We start from the raw sequence: 21,309 nt of genomic DNA, 5'->3' as shown, positions 1-21,309 counted from the left end.
GAACTCTTGCTGTGCCAATTCCGGGACTCCAACCAGTGGAAATATCTGTTTATAGAACGTACATATTTGAAAGCCAATTCAGTGGTAGATTAAGCTAAAACATATGTGTGTGAGCTTTGATGTCTTTGTCTGTGGGCCATACATTTTTATGATGATATAATAGAAATGTAAACTGAAGAAACCTTAGTTTAAAGTGTTGACTTCTGCATTACCTTGAAGACACAAATGGTAATGAACCAGTCTAGAAATAGTGCTTTTTTACCATATAACTGCCTCTAATGACAAAAACTGATGTGGGGTTTTAGTTTCTGTACATTTATATTGTCATATTGCCAGTATAATATTGCTATTTTTCGCTTTTCTGTCTGGGTAAACAGCACCATAAATTCCATAGTTTTCAGCTTTTGTTGACACTTATATATGAATTTATTTCTGTTTACAGGAAAATATGGGATAAAAAAGTCAAGGATTCAACAACCAGGTAAATATTTCTATGCATACTCAAGTACATAGTGGAGGACAAAATTAAGTTATAGGTAATTTATAACTCAATTAGGTTATAATTAAATGATGCAGGGAAAAAAAAGAACACATGAAGAAAGGGAGGTGTAGAAAGGCAGTGAAAGCCCAGACTGCAGCTGAAATATCTTAGTAGTTCTTTAGCAACCCTCTGCCCTTTATTATTGTAAATTATTATTAGCTGCTTCAGTCCAAAATCTACAATATCAGGATAATAAAGATAAAACTGGAGTGAACATCAGCAAGCTAATAATTCATATTCATATATGATTCTGTATTGATTCTAAGATTTTCTGAATTATTTTCTTAGATCTGAGCTTATTTTTTTTTACCAACAAATAGCACTGCATGCTTTAAAAAATACAACTTGAAACTAAAATAACCATTCATAATTTTATAGTGGTATAAATTAATTATTTTCATAGTCAGCTATTTATTTCATAGTGGCATAAAGTCAAGGTGATATTGAGTTAAATTCAGGTATATTTGACCACTTACGGTTCATGACTTTGTCAAATGCACAAGTGCTTTTCTTCATGAACATTTGTTCATGCCTAAAAACTAGCCTAGAGCACCATCTGTTCTGAAAAAAGTAAGCTCAGAATCAATTCCTGGTAGAATTGACGCAGAATGATTTCTCAAATCAATTTATTGCCACAGCTCTAGTAGAATTACTCACTTTTTGGCATATTCACACTACAAGAAATGTATAATAATTAGATGAATGCATTCAAAATGAAACACTGGACCAATTTTTTAGGTTACTTGACAGAGTGTACAGTACTCAGTACATGCAGTAAGCTAATGTTAGTAGCGTTTACCTCTTGTCTGCACAGTTGTGTTTTTGGTAACACTTTATTTTGATGGTCCCTATTGCACATTTTGTTGACATTGCATTGTAACAACATGCCAATTAATTCTCATTTGAGTAATTGTAAACTGTCTGCTTAATATCTGCTAATACTGCTCATTCAACAGACATTTAACTGACTATAAGAAACTTTGCAAGTTCATGTCAAGTCACGCTAACCCTAACCTAACAGTCTTATAACCTATTGAGAATTAGAGATGTGCTGTAATTGTTATATATTTAATATAATTGTGTTTCCTTTTCATGTGATTAATTTGACTTAGTGTTTGTTTTTTTTTTGTTTTTGTTTTTTACAGATACACTACCTTGTTTTTGTACTTTAGTGAAGTACTGCAAGAAAATGAATGTATGTCTTTTTTTGCCATGTGTGTTTACTCCGATAACATTTTATTTATTAGTACTAATTTCCAATTGTATTTTTTTGGTTCATTCAACTTCTGTAGTTTCAGACCATTCAGACAAGAAATGTTCAGTCAGCACAACTTAAAAAAACAGAGCCATGTGTGTTTGCTCGGATAACATATAATTTCTTAGTACTAATTTCCTTTTGTATTTTCTTGTTCTCTCAACTTCTGTCATTTTTGGCCATCCAGACAAGAAATGTTCAGTTAACACAACTTTTGCTCTGGTAACATATAATTTCTTAGTACTAATTTCCTTTTGTATTTTCTTGTTCACTCAACTTCTGTCATTTCAGGCCATCCAGACAAGAAATGTTCAGTTAACACAACTTTTGCTCTGGTAACATATAATTTCTTAGTACTAATTTCCTTTTGTATTTTCTTGTTCACTCAACTTCTGTCATTTCAGTCCTGCAGACAAGAAATGTTCAGTTTGCACAACTTAAAAATATTTGTTGTGCTGCAGGTGCAGGTTTCCAGAAAACTACTAATGTTAAGTTGACTCAACTAGACATTTTTTGTTTCACTGACAAATTATTTTCAGTCAGTGTAGCTGATGTTTTCAAAAGTTGAGTAAACAAGAAAAAACAGAAGGAAATTAGTACTAAGATTTTTTTTGTTGAACTGGCTTAAAATTTTTTACAGTGTGGCATGTAGATGCAATGTAACTTAAATTCAACAAAATGTGTTAAAGGCACCATCAAAATAAAGTGATGCTGTGTTTTTTTTTTTTACTCTTGATGATACAGTATGCGGTACTAATATTATCATCTATTTTTATCTCTCCTTTTTGTTTTTCAACATAGTTTCACATCATTCAATCTCAACTATCACAAAACACACAACAAAGCCACTTGAATGTACTGTGTTATTGGTCTTGATGTCTTCCAGATTGAGTCAGATGGCTAAGAAGAAGGGATTCTGGGTTGAGAAACTTCATTGTTTGGGCACAGAGCCCAGTCTGGCTGAGTGCCACACCCAGCTATCAATCCCTCGAAGCCCCGCCCCCTGCAAGAATGGTCGCTATGCTGTGGCCCGCTGTGTCCCAGGACCACAGTTTGCCCGTATGTCCTCTGGCAGACCGCAGGCACCTCATCCTGTCCAGGTAATCTTTGAGACATTTAAGTATTTTAGATAAATTTATAAATTTGTTATTAAGAGACAATTATAAAACACAATTATAAAACAGTGATTCTTGATTCCGATTGGTTGAGACGCATTAGAAGCTGTTGTAAATTGCTCTACAAGCATATACCCATGACTGTTGGCAACCATTAAACCATCAATATACTGAGCCAGAGAAACTCAATTCATCTTTATTTATATAACACTTTTACAATGTAGGTTGTGTCAAAGCAGCTTAACATAGAAGTTCTAGTATAGTAAGTTCTAGAAACTTTTTAATTTGCTTTGTTTTGTGAGACCTTGCTGCAAAAGTTGAATAACCCAGCAATTAGTAAACACGTGAATCTGTAGTATACAGTGAATTACTAACAGCTAAGGGGCTTTGTTATACACAAAGTGGAGTAAACCATTTTATTTCACGGCTGTCTGGAATACTCAATATTGACTGGTCATTTGCAACATTCAAAGGTATGTTATCCCAAGACAACAACCGTTAAATAATGCAGGCTGATCAGGAAGTTTTGAATCGCCTTAAATGTCAGGGATACATTCATATATTTATATCTACATATATTCATATATTTACATACACATTCATATGCATCTGCTTGTCTATCACAGTGTGGTTTTGGACTAGTTTTGGCTGTTTGTTGCCTTTTTGTGAAGGAATACGTTGATTCAGACTCTGTCCTGGAGGGTTGGTGTCTTGCATAGTTTGCCTCTAAGCCCAATCAGACAAACCTGAGCCAGGTAATAAAGCTCTTACTGGGCTTGCTAGAAACATCCTGGGAGGTTTGTTGAGGCAAGTTGGAGCTAAACTCTGCAGGACACCAGCCCTCCAGGACTGAGTTTGGGCACCCCTGCTTTCTTTTCTGGTTTCATCTCTGTCAGATTTGCGTTATTGACTGTTTGTCGCCATCTTATGGCAGAATAATGCAGAAGTTAGTGTATATTCTATCAGCTGTTTCCTTTATTTCCTTCCTATTGAGCTTTGCTCTGCAATAACAATCTCCTGCATGTACTTCATGTATCCATGGCTTTTTTGGGGCATATTGTTTTATTCTACACAAAGCAGTTAGCATTGTTAAAGCATTTTAGTGTGCAGTGATTTTTATCTTTGCACCATCTATTTTTCTTAAAAGCAATGAATGTCTTATTTCAACAAGTAATCATTAAAAAATGTTAACAATACAGACTGTCACTTTGAAAGGTAGGTGTGAGGGAGCGAATTGAGGGACAACAAAGGTAATTATCCAAGTGCAGTTTAATACTGTAAGACTAGTCTTACAGGCAAGCAATGGTCAATACAAGAGTAAAATAGGAACATACTGGTCATCCAAATTGTAGTAATTAAATGTAAGGCTGCGAAAAAGCATACAACAAAAAACACAAGGCTTAGGTCAAAACCACGGCTGGTAAAGCAAAGCACTAGAAACACTCGCTATAAACACTTAACAATGAACTAATGTGTGTAGTGTATTATTAGTCCAAATGATCTGCCAGACACTGTACTTATTCAACCTAAAGTATATTTCAATCAGGATTTCCACAAAAAAAAAAAAAAAAATATATATATATATATATATATATATATATATATATATATATATATATATATATATATATATATATATATATATAAGTAGCATAAAAGTTTTTACCATTGATGCTAACCATAAATGTTTCTTTATTAGTAGACCAGCATATAGAAAGATCTAGAAGAAATGATGCTAAAAAATCCAGCTTTTCCATCATTGGAATAAATTACATTTACGGGATAATATGTATAAATCAATGTTAAACAAACCATATTTGTTGACCACTTATATGAAGATTGTAGTCCTTAAATGTGTGTTGTGGCTAAAACCCAGGCCAGAAGTGGGAAAATATGATTACATGAAAGAAACCTCATCAATTTCATTTCTTCACTCATAGCTGTCAGTGCGTCTGAAGGCAGGGCCGCGTCTGGGAGAAGGCCGAGTCGAGGTTCTGCGTGAGGGAAAGTGGGGAACCGTGGTTGACCACCTGTGGGACCGTATTTCAGCCAGCGTGGTGTGCAGAGAGCTGGGCTTCGGCACTGCCAAAGAGGCTCTGACTGGAGCTTACATGGGTCAAGGTAATAATTTCTTTAATTGTCAAATGAATTCACTCAGAAATTAAATTCTGTCATTGTTTTACTTACATTTTGGTCAAGTGTGAAACATCAAGTGGGTGACAATGCATAATTTTCATTCTCATTAACTGTATTTATCACTGATACATTGAATAATAAATTATGCACTTTGCTCCTGCATTGTTTGATTTTGGTGTGTTGATCTTATAAACAGAATAACTCAAAAGGTCATCATGTGTGTAGGAGCCATACATTGTTTATTGGCGATTGGCTACAAGGTATCAGTAGGAGACTATATAACTGTGGCTTCACTGCATGGAGGAAGAAAGTGTTGGTATGAAGCACACAGTTTTTGACCGTAACGTAGCATACCGTAGCGCAACTCAACTCAAAGTACAACTTAAGGTAACAGAGAAGTGCATATGGATTAAGGAAAAGTGATGAAGTAATTATGTTGATTGGAAAATAAAGACGTTTTAATTTGCATCTATTTTGCCTACGTACTCTTACTTTAGGCATACAAAACTTGCTTGCTCTACCAACAATAGCGGCAATTGGAAAGCCGCTACAATGTGTTTTGTTTTTATTTCACATTCTTCGGCAAACAAAACCATGAAGGTTTCGGCTCAATGTTTTATTTACTAAAGAATGTAAAATAAAAAAATATATATAATGCAATTACTCAATGAGTGTGAATCATGATCTTTTGAGTTACTATTGAGTTGGCAAAAAAGTTTTCTTCACTATTGTGTTGAAAATCAGATTGAGACAGTTTCATAAATGCGAAAAACAGTATTGCAAGATTTAGGTTTTTCCATTGGGTTTTGATTTGATTTGATTGGTCAGTCTCATGTGAGTGATGGGTTGCCCCGCCCTCATGCTAGTAAACACTAGTCTAATGAGAGACTAATGTCAAGTGTAAACAACGGAGAATGAAATTCAGTGCTTTTATTTCCAACATGCTAATTTATGTTTGTATTATTTAATTTTACGATAAGTTATTTTATGAAACAACCTTGATGGATATTATAGCCAGGCAACATGAACTACGTATCAAGCATTGATGTAACACCTCAAATTTGTGCGTTAATTGTGTAGTTTATCCAGCCTGATCTCATGAGGAAACGTAACTATTTTACATTTGTCAGTTTAGGGGCTAATTTGCATATTTCAAGTTCAGTCAATTGGAAATGTAAGGTTTTTTTAAAAGGAAGCGTCTCACCAAACTCCACCACTAAACCCAACCGTCATTGGGGTAGGAGCAAATTGTGCAAAATTTTACGAATGAGATTGTACGAATTCATACGATTTAGCTACTAAATCCAAAAGTTATGAATTGCTGTGAGATATTGTTGGTTTATCAGGAAATCTGATATTACAAACCCATATTCAATTATGGCAAAATTTGTCGTATATGCAAGAAAAAATACTGGTAAATCTATATATCAGTCGATCTTTAATGAACACATTGTCAGACAAGATAAGTGATGTTGTTGGTAGTAGTGATTTTTGATATTGTGATTTTTTTAAGGGGTCCTAATATGCCAATTTTTTACCAGATGCAATGTAAGAATCATATGTTCATAGAACGCATCTCAAAATACATCACAAATCCTTTCTTACTGTATATTCTGTAAACAGAAGCAGAACCGTTGTTCTTATGTGTCTGCTTAAATGCAAATGAGCTGCTGCTCTCCCCATCCTCTTTCCAGAAGAGGGCAGGGCTTTACAGATCATGCCTTAAATATTTAATGCTAGCAAACAAAACATTTGTATGAGTTTCAGAACCGTGTCAGTGTACTTTTCTGCAGGGGAAGAAATCGCATGTGTATCAGTATATTAGACCTGTGAATCGGTATCTCTTGGCCAAACTGACAACACACACCCCTAAAACAACTCAATTAGGAATTTGTCCCTTTGGGTAAAAAATTAGAGCTGTAATTGATCTTGATTGATCCGTCATATGTACAGATCAAAGCACACTGTTTGGACCCACGGATTAATATATTTTTAATTGTATATTAATCCTAAATTTGTACAGTTTGCAGAGAGATCCCCTCTCGTGTCATTCAAATCACATGTATGAAAGCATTTAGGCTTTCCTATAAAATATGATGACGGAAGAAGTTGTGGTAGGTTATTCAAGATGTGGTGGGTTTCTTAGGTTATTAAGAGTGTTTTCTGTCTCTTATTGTTTAGCTTGCATTAATGCATTCAGTGTTAGCTGAAAGATTAATCATTAAAAGATCGGGATCTCAACACCCACGCAACATAAATGATAAATGATTTGCATATTTTTATTAATCCTAAGATTCAGTCTTTAGTCTTTTGAGTTAGTTAAGTTACATCCAAATAACACAGTACTGGCATAACAGTTTATAGATTAAATAAAACCACTGATGTTTATGGTAAAGGTTAACATCACCATTATATGCGTTTAACTTGACGCTCAAAAATGAAAGCTGTAGGCAGCAATGACATTATTTAACCAATAGGCAGGCATCAAAAATATGTCACTGAATAATACTTCAAAATGATCCTTCTAGCAATGAAACATGAAGTTTTATGAGTGAAAAACTGAATCAGTTATCGAAAATGAGACTAAAAATAACCAAAGAATATAGGTTGTACAAATTATAATGTTGGATTTATACATTTAGGGTTATCAGCAACAGTTGTAGCAGTTTTTATTTAGTCTGATTATTTTTTATTTTTATTTTTTTGAATAAAATTATAGGTTTTAATTTCTGTTTGTTGAAACTAAAAGTTTCTCGCAGTGCTGTGTTTGTAATAAATGGAAAGCAAATTACATTTGTCTCCTTCCCTTTTTGGCTGACCTGAAAAATGGTCCGATCTGTGACTAAAAAACTATAATGTGATCCGATCCCTGAAATTTGAGATTCGTTACACCACTAGAAATTATTTAAATTAGGATACTATGATGTGCTCCTGCTAGAAAATGAGTTGAATATAGAAAATAATCGAGGTGTTTGAAGAAGATCGAAAAGTTTGCTTAAAGATACAGAGGAAAATGCACTTTGGAGGGACTTACTGCTATGTAAACCTGCAGATCTTTCTCAGCAATGTTACTCACTAAAGGAAGTTGAGTGTTTAAAAAGCATTTGCCTTTAAAGGAACAGTACACAAATTCTCTTTCTATTTACCTACTCTCATTCTGAAACCAGCTGGATCAACATAAGTGCGATTAAATATCTGAATTTACAGTTTTTGGTGGAAATATTCCTTTAATCTGCTTTGAATCAATATGGTGATTCATAAATAAGAGCTTGATTACGATCACAGTTTGCCACATGATTCTGTCTGAGTCTGAGCTTAAATCATAAGCTCTGTTTATCTGTGGGATACGCCTGTCTGCTGCTGAAAATGAGAGCGGGATAACGTGATGATTTCTTACATGATGTAATATCACACTGTTCAGGTGCAAAACATGCATAAATGGCAATAATGATTTTTGTTTAAGCCAAGGAACTTTCTGTGGCTGTACGCTGTACGTATTAGTGAATCAAAGCTCACCACTGATCTGTATTCCTGGCACTGGTTTGCTCTGACAAGATGCGATAATTGCTCTGCCAAAAAGAAACGATGACAGTAGCAATTTATTGAAGACTTCCTGATATCGCTTTGATGAAAAACACAGCCGCAGTGTTGTGCAGGTTTTTATTTTAAGAGAGGTAGGGAAATGGTTTCACTCGGGGTTTGACTCATAAAGGATGTTTTATCAGGTGCCACTTCTCACAGAAGTGAACGGTTGAAATGTTTATTTATGAGTAGTGATGATTTTAGAGGTCTGTTTTTTTTTGTTATATAAGCCATTTTTTACCAGTTAAAGATGTTTGAAATGAATCCGCACGACTAGTTTCATTTTATGAATATACTGTAATCTAGTCATTGTTACTGTTTAGCACTCTCAAATACACTCAGTCAAATACTTCAAGTTTTATGTTTGATGTGTTATTTGATTGTTAATTGGCTGATAATTGTATTCAAAGCAATAATATAATACATGTCGTGTGGTTAGAACTGGTTAGCAGTGGTTTGCACTGTCGCCTCACAGCAAGAAGGTTAGCGGTTCAAGTCCTGGCTGGGACAGTTGGCATTTCTGTGAGGAATCTGCATGTTCTCTCTGTGTTCGTATGGGTTTCCTCCGGGTGCTCCGGTTTCTCCCACAGTCCAAAGACGTGCACTCTAGATGAATTAAATAAACTAAATTGGCCGTAGTGTATGTGTGTGAATGTGAGTGTGTATGGTTGTATCCTAGTACTGGGTTGCCACTGGAAGGGCATCCGCTGTGTGAAACATATGCTGGATAAGTTGCCAGTTCATTCCACTGTGGCGACCCCTGATGGTTAAAGGGACTAAGCCGAAGTAAAATGAATGAATGACTGTTGTGTTGAACACCTCAATAGCTGTAATTAGGGCTGGGCGATCTGGCAAAAATGCAATATCGATAATTATTTTACATATTGAACGATAATGATATATATTTTAATTGAAGTTGTTAATGCTTCCACATTTAAAAGAGTACTCCAGCAATGACTGATACAACAAAAATGAAAGGCATAACATACTTTCGGTGGCTGAAAATTCGGTACATCTCTAATACCAACACACTTATAGATCCCCATTGTTGCACATTTCTGCTGTGTGATTGGGTTTTAGATCAATATAGAATAAAAAGTCCAGAGCTTATCATTGTTATTGACCTAAATTGTATCGTGATTGATATAATATCATTTATTGGCCTAGCCCTAGCTGTAATATTAGTAATAAGCAAGCTAATATTTGGCTCAGTTTTATTTTGAAAGAAATTAAATATTGAATCCAGCAGGGATGCATTTAAACGATCAAAATAAGAGTAATGCTACAAAAGATTTCTATTTCAAATAAGTTCTTTTGAATTTTGTATTCAATAAATAATCCTAATATTTTATCATTGTTATCATAAAAAAGATATTAATATTGGTAATGACAAGAAATATTTCTTGATCACAAAATCAGCATTTTAAAATGACTTCTGAAGGATGATGACATTGAATTTGGCTTTGTATAATAATCTGAATAAATTACATTTAAAATATGAAAATAGACTGGTAATATTAAAGTTTGTAATAATATTTCACTATAGCACTGTTAAATCAAATAAATACAGCGTTGGAGAGTTGTATATAGTAACATAGCTGTACATACACTTGTCAGTTTGTATATTTGCATTCAAATATTATGCGTTTTTGTCCTGTCTCTGTAATTCTGTTGCACTGTGGAAGCTCTGTCAAGAAAACAAATTCCTCACCAATTGTCGAAAGTGAAGAAAAAAAAAAAAACCTTGAGAGAAATAAGGCTCGGTTGGGCAGGACCATATCTCCTCTGGCCAAACTTCTTGTGCAGAGCTACAATCTAGGCACATAAGAGACTTATCTCAAAAATATAAAGAAGAAATCGAAGAATATTAAATATATAATTAAACTACACTTGAAGTCGGATTTATTAGTTACATTTTTTTCCTTTTTTTCAATTTCTTTTTAATTGCGAGAATTTTTGCAACATATTTTTAAATATTATGGTTTTAATAACTGATTTTGTGTATTTTTGCCATGATGACAGTACATAATATTTTACTAGATATTTTTCAAGATACTAGTATTCAGCTTAAAGTGAAATTTAATGGCTTAACTAGGTTAAATCGAAAAAGTGAGGGTAATTAGGCAAGTCATTATTTAATGATGGTTTGTTCTGTAGACAATCAAAAAAAATTTTAATTAAAGCTGCTTTTATTATTGCCAAAATTAAGCAAATAGGAATTTGTCCAGAAGAAAAAAATATTATAGGAAATGCTGTGAAAAAAAAAATCCCTGCTTTAATCATTATTTGGGAAATACTTGAATCAGAAAAAAATTTCACAGGAGGGCTAATAATTTTGACTTCAACTGTATATCTCATAAGACAAAAGCAGCTAAACAGGGTTATTGTTACTGATATAAAACGTATTCATTTTAATTAAAATGAACAATGACTTAAACAGTGTGATTGGCCAAAAAATAAAAATAAAAGAAGAAGCAGAAGCAGAAAGTGACTTCACTTGCTGAGTTTTGAGTTCATTCATGTATCAAGATGTAGCAGGACTATTTAAGATCAAAGATTGCCATCCATAGCGTCTTTATGCACTTTATTGTCCTGTATAATTTTCCCAGTGCAGCCGAGGCCACAAAAACATATAGTGAGTGAAGAGAGACACAAATTAGTGCTTCAATGACAGAACAGAGCTGGACTGTTTAGGACAGGCGGTAAAAATAGGAAATCTGTTGAGATGGGCTACATGTATAACAGACTGTGGTTACTGCATTTAGACATGATCCTGAATAATGGTGTTGGTATAGTCTTAACTGTGCTGGCTGATTTTTCCAGACATTTAGTATAACATGAAGCCATAGTTCAGCCAAAAATGAAAATTCAGTCATCACTTACTCACTATCATGGCATTTCAAACTTGTATGGCTCACTGTTTTTGTTTTGTGGGTCTAAATTTGCACCACAAGTTGACCACAATAATTACAAATAGACAAATTGTCCTGCCGAATATAAAGCACTTGGGTTATGAATATGAATCAAATTAAAGTCGGAGGGTTTTACAGTTTACAGTTCATAGTCATTCTATACCGAAAAAAATGCAGGGTTCCTCACGATTCATATATGTTGTTCTAACACAAATCCTTACCTTAACAAATTGAAGTGGATTGAACCAAAAAAATTTGTTGTACCAAAAAATCTCAAGAATTTTGTGGTAATCTCAAGTATTTTCGAAGAAAGCACGCAACAAAATATTTTTCTGAGTGTAACATGCATGAAGAAAAGAGAAAGAGAGCAATGTAATATTATCAAGTATTTAATTATCAAGTTGTAAATGATCAAGAATATAATATAATAGAATTATTTAATTGAAACTTTACTGAGCAATATATGACAACTGTTTTATGGGGGAATGTTTAACAACCAACGGTACTATCCAAATAATAATAATAATAATTTATATACTGTACGTACAGTCATGGCCAAAATTGTTATTTCTCCCAGAAATGTATTGCATTAACATGTTCCCTTTATTCCTATATATATATATATATATATATATATATATATATATATATATATATATATATATATATATATATATATATATATATATATATATATATATATATATATATATATATATATATATATATATATATATATATTTTTTTTTCTAAAAGCACAAAACTAAAGTTTTCTCAGACTGTATACTAAACTAATTATACAATTGATAACCAAAAAAAAATAAAATAAAATAAAAAATAAATAAATAAATATATAAATAAAGAAACTATAAAAAAAAAAAAAAAAAAAAAAAAAACTGTCCATGCCAAAGTAAAAACATTGGGAAAATAAGAATAAAACTGTCCATGATTTAGAAGTGTTCCATAAGATTAGGCCTCAGATTTTTTGTTTTGTTTTTGCAATGGTTACAATGGTTTGCTCTGTAGACTTTTTAAAATATAGCTTAAAGGGGATAATAATTTTGACCTTAAAATGGTTCTTAAAAAACTTAAACTGCTTTTAATCTAGCTGAAATAAAAACAAATAAGAATTTCTCCAGAAGGAAAAATATTATCAGACATACTGTGAACATTTCCTTGCTCTTCTAAACATCATTTGGAAAATATTTAAAAAAGAAAAAAAAATCAAAGGGGGTTTAATAATTTCAACTGTATAAAGCTCATTCTTTCAAGCTTAAGAGCAGCGATCATTTCAGTGAGCTGTTTATGCAACTTAATTAAAGTGAAAAGTACACATGGAAATTAAAGTAGACTTAAAATCCATCAAGATTGTCTTTTTAGCCACCACCACCACCAAACAAAATAGACACTTGCTAAAAATGTGTCAAATATCCTATAGTGCTAGATTTTTTCCCCCCTCAGAATTTACAGTTTTGGAATGTGGCTAGTATCTAGTTTAAGGTTTGAGTGTTTAATTAATAAGGACTAGCATACAATAAACAAAAAGTTTGTGATAAATAAATACTATTATGCTTGGGATAATAGCTTATTTTACCAGTTTTTTGGCCAATATATCAGTGCATCAAAAGGTTTTACAATTTTAAATATGTTAGGCATGCAAATAAGAGTTAATGTATGTATATTTTCAAAATCAAAAATACTTCAATATGATTATTTCCCTAGAACTTTCTTCGTTTTACGATGATTAGTACTATACTCCATTATTACTGATTTGAGTAAAATGTTCATTTGTTTAATCTACTAATAAATTGTCCGCAAAATATCAAAGACGGATTCTTTTACAGCATTTATCTGCTGAAAATGAAAACAGGCAATAAAATATTCCATGTTTTCAGACATTACAAAACATACAGTCACGCAGTTTCAGAATTATAAGGACCGATGGGTTAAAAAAAGTCTGTCATTGTGGCTGTATCTACATTCCATTCCTGTATCCACATTCGTTCAGATATAGTTTTCCACTTTGATCATGATTGGGAGTATGATTGCTGTACGAGAATGCAGATCTTTTAAAGTCCTATTCTTCATAAAGCAATACATTATGTTGAAGCATCTCTAAGCATGACCTCCCAGTCAGATAAAAGTAAAACTATATCTCTACATGACTTCATGTCTTGAGATTGGTTTAAATGCTGTATCAGCTGGTTTTACTTCATTCAGATACTGTAAACGATGAAAGATTTCAACTCGCGTGCACCCTCAATGACCCAGGCAAAATGTTTAAGAACATTTATTTATTTTTTTTTACCTCTGGGTTTAAACTTATGCTGACATTACACTTGGCTGAGAGACATATTTCTTATATAGCCATTTAATCTCCTCCTAAAATAGGGATTATAGTCACCCATGAAAGGAAACACCATTAATGCAGAATATATATGTTGTTTTATTTTTAGAGGGAAGAAAATGTCCATTTTCCATAAACCACGCTCTTGTGAAACCACTCTCTTTCCATCTGCCTCTTCTGGACTACTTTGCTTCTATTTTCCTTTTATTTATTTGCCTTTTTGTTCATATGCTGCTTTATAACTACTGAGATTTTAATTATTTCTGTTGTTATTATTTTACTTTTCAACAAGGATGCATTAATTAATCAAAATCACAGTACAAAACATTTATTATTTAAAATAATGCTGAAAAAAAATATTTTTGGCCACTAAATCAGAATATTATAATGAACTGTGAATGTTGAAAAAAGTGTTTTATATGCTATACCGCCCAAATCTGTAGAAACTGCAGAATTTATATGTATATAAAATTATTTATATATATATATATATATATATATATATATATATATATATATATATATATATATATATATATATATATATATATCGTCTGTCTGTCTGTCTGTCTGTCTATCTATCTATCTCTATACACAACAGTTTGATGGCATAATCGTGCGTATACAATTCGTGTGTATACAATCATGTGTATACAAATCAACCATGGAGAGTCTTAAAAACCCTTTTGTAAGAGGAACTACTTTCCTCCACCATTCACATCTGCAGCTGACATCAGAACAGCAGAAACCGTTGCTAATTCACCAACATCACTCTAGAACAATTTAAACGATTCTCTTGCATAATGTCTAAAGTAATGACAAAACAGGTGATTTTTGCTGACATTTTAAGATTATAAGGCTGAACGATATGAAATGCCATCAGTCTAGAGACATTTCTCTGTTGCAGCCAGGATATCACAATAATTAACCCCTAAAAAGCCTAAAAATCCAAAGCAAAGCAAACACTACCTGCTTTTGTGGTTGAAATAGCACTACACAATACACTAGAGAGAGATCGACTTGTCACATATGACAAGTCACCTATCTGTTTTATAATGATTTATTTAGCTGTAGTTTGAAACTTATGTTGACTGCATTTTTCTCCCTCTAAGGACTTATTATGCAGTCTCTGTCGCCATGTCAACCATCACTTTCTTTGGTCTGCACAGACAGGTTGATGGCGGCTGATGCGCTGAATCTCTGAAATTATAAATATTTTAAAATAGGCAATATACTTATAAATAAACTGCATTGTTGTAATCTGCATTCTTGACTAAAAAAAGTTCCAAAAGTACATTATGTTGTCCAACAGCTGCAATATTTGTCAAACTGTAGAGTGTCCTCTGCTTAATGCTGTATGTGGGCCGAGTAATACCCAAAGGTGAAGGGCGAATAGGCTGTACGAGTGATGTTATTTCCAGAATATTGCACAGCTATAAGCCAATCAGATTCAAGAACCAGACAGAACTGTTGCATAAATAGATTTGTATATATGCTCTGGTTTCCCCCACAGTCCAAAGACATGCACTATAGGTAAATTGGATGAACTAAACTGGCCATAGTGAATGAGTGTGTGTGTATGGGTGTTTCCCAGTACTGGGTTGTGGCTGGAAGGGTATCCGCTGCATAAAACATATGCTGGAATAGTTGGTGGTTCATTCCACTGTGGTGACCCCTGGTAAATAACGAACTAAGCTAAATATAAATGAATGAATATACTTTTTTATTTTTATTTTACTATATTTTATTTAAGTTTATACTTAATTCATTACTATATATCTTGTTCGGTATTTTTTATGTATGTTAAACATAAAAATGCAGTAACTAAAACTGTGTAGTCACTAACGCTAAAGTTAAACCAATTGTGCCATTTAAGCTTAAATCATGACATTATTGTAAGTGCAGAAATATATCTTTTGTAGTCAGGCTTTGGGTTTTGCAATGACACTGACCTTTTACTTTCGGTCCCTAATCTTTGATTACTTCCTAAATTATATGTCATAGTCTCTGTGAGGGAACATTTCCATATTAACCTTTAGGGTTTTGGCCAATATCTAGTAGTTTGCTTCCCAGAAGCGTAGCCACATAGGTCACTTTGTTTGCTTTTGGGGTCCTTCAATTTTGCTTCAAAATTAAACAGCTGGCCATGACTTTGTTCTGTGGTCAAAATCAGTCTTTTTGATCAGTACAACCAAACTCAGCGCACTAACACATAATCACTGTTTTTCCACATGTCACGTTCTACTTCATTTACTCCGAATTTCCCCAGCATGTATTTCTGAGCTAGGGGAAATCTATATAATTACTCTTACGCTAATGCTCCTCTGGTATATTTATGCTGTGTAGTGCGTTTTGTATCTTTGTAAGATTCATATCTGCAGTTTTAGTACAGTGTTCACGCTGAGTTCTTATTTAGTGGCCACCTGAGGCTGAATCCACCAATGTTTTTACGTCACAGTAAACAAAAACGGAAATGAACCGTGGAATCTGATACACAGGCGAGCTTTTTATCTTCATAAAACTTCAAGCATGCGATGATATGATTTAACACAAACAATTGAACCCCCCTGAATCTGATCTCATGTGTGGCCCTGCATTGTGTGATAAGGATTTCTGCTTTCACACTAAACATCGTTTAGAACGTCTCAAAATAATAAAGCCATGGTTCTTTGTAAAAATAGGCTTGTAAGATGGCAAAGAATGATTTTCTTCCTCAGTATTTTTGTCTTGTTTTTAATGACAAATATGTGAACATTTTTAAAAGGATAGTTCATGCCCCCATTTAGGAAAACACATGCAATAACAAAAATGCCAGCAAATTATGAAAAGATCTTTATTATTTAATAGCACACGTGCTGCATATTCTCACAACGCAAACACATTTTTTAAAAACATGTTGCATTTTCTCACAACGCAAACAATTGACAAAAACGCGCTGCATTTTCTCACAACACTTACAAATAAAGCGTGACACTATGGAAATGTTTCAGGGGGACGTACACAGCTATTTGGGTTATGATTATTTAGGCTATTTAATTACGAAAGACAAGAGAAACAGGATGTTAAAATAAACAAACAAAAAACTCACCTTTTAAAGATCACCTACAACTTCACTGAGCAAAAGTCACGGCACAGCATCATCCATCACGTTTTTGGGTCCCCTTGAAACATTTCCATTGTGTTCCAATATTTTTGCAAGTGTTGGAAATTGCAGCGTGTTTTTGTAATTTGTTTGCACTGTGAGAAAAAGTAACGTTTCATTAATTTGTTATCTTTTAAAAATGTGTTTGCGTTGCACATTAACGCAATTAGCACATTAAGCTCTCTTGGCCACCGTATCTGCGGAAGGGTAAATACTGTTAAAAAAAAACACGTTAATTTTACGGTAAAAAAATCGACAGCTGTTGCCAGAACTTTACAGTAAAAAATATGGTAGCACCAGTGTTGGGCAGGAGCGTCGCTACAAGTAGTGACGCTACTAGCTAAACTACATTTCTCAGTAGTGTGGCGGTAGCATCGCTATTTTCTAAATCAAATAGCTTTTCTGTAGCGAAGCTATTATTTTAAGCAAGTAGCGCAGTAGTGTCCACACAAGCTACATGATCATCTTTTTTACAGTTCAGAACTGTCTTATTTAAATGTTTACATTGTATTATTTACAGTTCTTTACCATCTTTTTTTACAGCTCAGAACTGTGTAACTTATGGGTTTATGTTGTAATAATTACAGTTAAAACATTTTTAGCTGTTAAATTTACTTGCTTTTTAACTGTGAATTCTATGGTTATATCATGTTTTGTGGAATACGAATTTATTCTGAAGCATTTATACGGCATCTCACCAACTTACAGACATTTTTTTTACAGTAGACAGAGTGAATTTTCATTATCAGTGAACTATCCCTTTTAAGGGATTGTTAACCCAAAAATGTAAATGTACATATCATTTACTCTCAGTCAAGGGGTTTAATACCATAATGGGCTTCCTTTTTCAGCTGAACACAAAAAGAAGATATTTTGAAATATGTTAGAAACCTGCAACAATTGATTACAAAAATACTATGGAACTCAATGGTTAATGGTTTCAAAATATCTTCTTTTGTGTTAAACTCAAACAGGTTTGTGACGAGTGAGTAAATGATGACAGAGTTTTCAGTTTTTTGCTTAAGATTTAAGATTTTCAAAAAAATAAAATAAAAATAATAATAATAAATAAAAATAATTGAGTTTAACCTTAAAACAAGAATGAATATCTGCAGGTGTGGACAAAAAAAAAGTTTTCCCTTTAAATGAAGTTTATTTTTATGACGCCATGCCTATATATTTTTATTTTGATTCTAAAAATGCTGGGCTGTTTTAACAAAAAGTGGGAGAAAATATGAAATAATAATTTAAAATGTAACCCAATGACTCGCTTTTGTCCATATTTGGATTAAAACAGCCTATTTTCATTGATTCATTTCCATTTGACTTAATCCCTTATTTACCAGGGGTCGTCATTTATCCAGCATGTGTTTTACAAAGCCGCCACAACCTATTTTTTCAGAGATATTTGCACTGGCACACATAAATATACTAATATAGTAATATTTTCCCTATGTTTGTGGGCTTAATGAAGTATGACATTTATTATAAGGTAAACTAATATCCATCAATGGTAAACATACAGATCCTCCATAGATTTAAGAACAAGGGGTTAGACTGAGATGACAGCAGTTGCTGAAATTGCACTAGCAATGTTTGGTAAAGGGTCTCTGAGAAAGTATCCAGTGTTCTCTATGGCTTCAGGTCCTCAGACAGGCCAGGTATTTGTTATTTTGTTTTATATTTAAGACTTTTAACTTGTAAAGGCTCAGTGACATTTACAGTTTGTTTGTTTGTTCTGCAGGGACGGGACCGATCCACATGAACTCAGTGCGGTGCGCGGGCACAGAGCGCTCTATTTTAGATTGTTTCTTCCAGGACGTCCAGCCCTGGACCTTCAAACACAACCGGGACGCTTCTGTCAAGTGCTACGTTCCTAAGACGGGTGTGGAGAATACGGTGAGCAAAACTAACTCTGGTTACCCTCTGGTATGCTGTAATTCTAATAATGTTGTGAAAAATACACAGTCAAGTTGTAACAAAAACATATTTGTACATTTTAGAACTATTTCAATTAAAATGTATTTGCATTGTACTACAGGGCTGTTGAATGCTTGATTCCACATTACAGTTCAATATCACTACGCTGGATATTTCAGTTATTTCACAGCCTACAACTGTCTCAAAAATCCAAAAAAAAAAAAAAAAAAAAGGATGTCACTTTTTTTTGGGATGACGTGTGAGAAACCAGCCTAACAAACAGAAGCTTTTAGGACAAAGACCTTAAAGATGTCTTGACATGTCTTGTATGTAGTAATGTGTATAAGGGAAGACATGTGGTATGTGTGTAAGTAACGCTGAAGTAGGTCCTGGTTTTGTTCACAGGGGTTCAGGTGATTGTGGAAGAGATTGGTTTTAAGTTGATCAGATTTACATCAAATCTGTTTTTGATGGCATTTACACCTGTCCTTTTCACGATCAGCTTGCTATCTGATCAGAAAATAACAAGGAACAAGCTGTAAACAGCCTCTTATGCTGATGATATATGGCAACTTTTTACTAATGTTATTGGGCAATATTACAGAGCAATGTTGCTCAGCTTTTTTTCTTAGAGAATGGGCAGCAATATTATATCTATATCCTATTGCCCTAATTAGTTGCCCTGCTCATTGACTGCATCATTTCAAGTGATGGGGAATAACGGCGCTATAAATAAACAGAGTTTTTAACGGCGATACTTTTTTCAGTAAGGAATAATTAAATAAATTACTGTTTCACCCGTTACAATGCTGTTACCATTACTGACAAAAAATGCATGTACTGTAATTGAGAACACTGAAGTGGTTTTCATATGAGCAGCATCCCTCTCAGTCATAGGACCTCTCTTTCTCTGGGGTGTGTGCGTGTGTGTCTTTGGGGCTTTGGTGGGACACAAAACCAACCAGTGATGATGATTGGTGTGTTTGTGAACATGATGACTTAGAGTTCTTTCCATTGTTCACACAAGCTCACGCACAGTCAGTCACACACACCAACAACCAGGAGTCAGAAAGATTGCAAATCCAACAAGTTCAATGGTAGCGTTTTCAAACTGGAAATAAAAACACTACTTTTCCCTTGTTGAGTTGAAAGGCAAGAACGTTCATGTATGCAACCTATGACAAGGAAAAAGGAGTCTCTATGCGTCGATGACAAGTAATTCTCACCTCACCTCATCACATGCCGCCATACAATTAATGGCTACGCAGGTGACAATGGGAGCTCTGCTACCAAAGGCGAAGATGAAGCCACGACGTCAAAGCAAATAAAACTTCATTTTTCTCCACCGCAAACACTTATTACTCAGACAGAATTAAACAATATATTATCTAGATATATAGTTTTCTTTGTCTCTTACATTGTCTCACAACAACATTAAAGTAGTGTAGATTAGTGAACAATGTTTTATATGTATGTCTCTACTTATAGTCTTTTGACAAATTAGATTATTTTAAAGTAACACAATCAGGGCCGGACTAACATAGGCCTCATGGTCTACAGAATAAGGGGGCCCTTGATTGGCTGAAGTATTAATTTGCGTTATGATGTGGAAAATGACTCTTTGCGTTATGCTTTCTCTCGTCGATAATGTGAAGTATTCCTTTCGGTTCGCTGCTGTTCAAAAACAGTGGCGCTGGTGCTAAACTGGGGCTCAAGAGTGGCTGTAGCCCAATCAGGACAGTCCCTTATTTTGGCGAGGCAGTGGCGCAGTAGGTAGTGCTGTCGCTCCACAGCAAGAAGGTCGCTGGGTCGCTGGTTCGAACCTCAGCTCAGTTGGCGTTTCTTTGTGGAGTTTGCATGTTCTCCCTGCCTTCGCGTGGGTTTCCTCTAGGTGCTCCGGTTTTCCCCACAGTCCAAAGACATGCGGTACAGGTGAATTGGGTAGGCTAAATTGTCGGTAGTGTATGAGTGTGTGTGCAAATGTGTGTGTGTGGATGTTTCCCAGAGATGGGTTGTGCCTGGAAGGGCATCCGCTGCGTAAAAACTTGCTGGATAAGTTGGTGGTTCATTCCGCTGTGGCGATCCCGGATTAATAAAGGGACTAAGCAGACAAGAAAATGAATGAATGAATGAATGAGTCCCTTATTTCGGGACTACTGTGAGAGCCATCCATTCAAAGGTAGGCTAACCAAACTCATAGTAGAGCAATAAATAAAATTCAAATAATGCACATGTAATAACAGAAGCTGGGCTAGGCGGAATCATACTGAATGGACTCATAACTGATGCACTATATATATATATATATATATATATATATATATATATATATATATATATACATACATCAAATCTAAAG

At 34.0% G+C, this 21,309-nt stretch overlaps 1 protein-coding gene across 2 annotated transcripts in view; it reads left to right on the top strand.

Moving 5' to 3' along the window:
* Positions 1 to 21,309, top strand: part of loxl4 (lysyl oxidase-like 4) — a 56,793-nt gene that overhangs the window by 17,861 nt on the left and 17,623 nt on the right. For both annotated transcript variants that reach the window (XM_073920266.1, XM_002664212.8), the window contains exons 5-8: positions 443 to 481; positions 2,683 to 2,896; positions 4,852 to 5,032; positions 18,775 to 18,929. In XM_073920266.1, the coding sequence (XP_073776367.1) occupies positions 443 to 481; positions 2,683 to 2,896; positions 4,852 to 5,032; positions 18,775 to 18,929 (589 nt within the window). The remainder of the gene's footprint in view (positions 1 to 442; positions 482 to 2,682; positions 2,897 to 4,851; positions 5,033 to 18,774; positions 18,930 to 21,309) is intronic.

The sequence above is a fragment of the Danio rerio genome, chromosome 13, assembly GCF_049306965.1.
Source record: "Danio rerio strain Tuebingen ecotype United States chromosome 13, GRCz12tu, whole genome shotgun sequence".
NCBI classification, from domain to species: Eukaryota; Metazoa; Chordata; class Actinopteri; order Cypriniformes; family Danionidae; genus Danio; species Danio rerio.
This window is presented reverse-complemented; position numbering and strand designations above follow the sequence as displayed.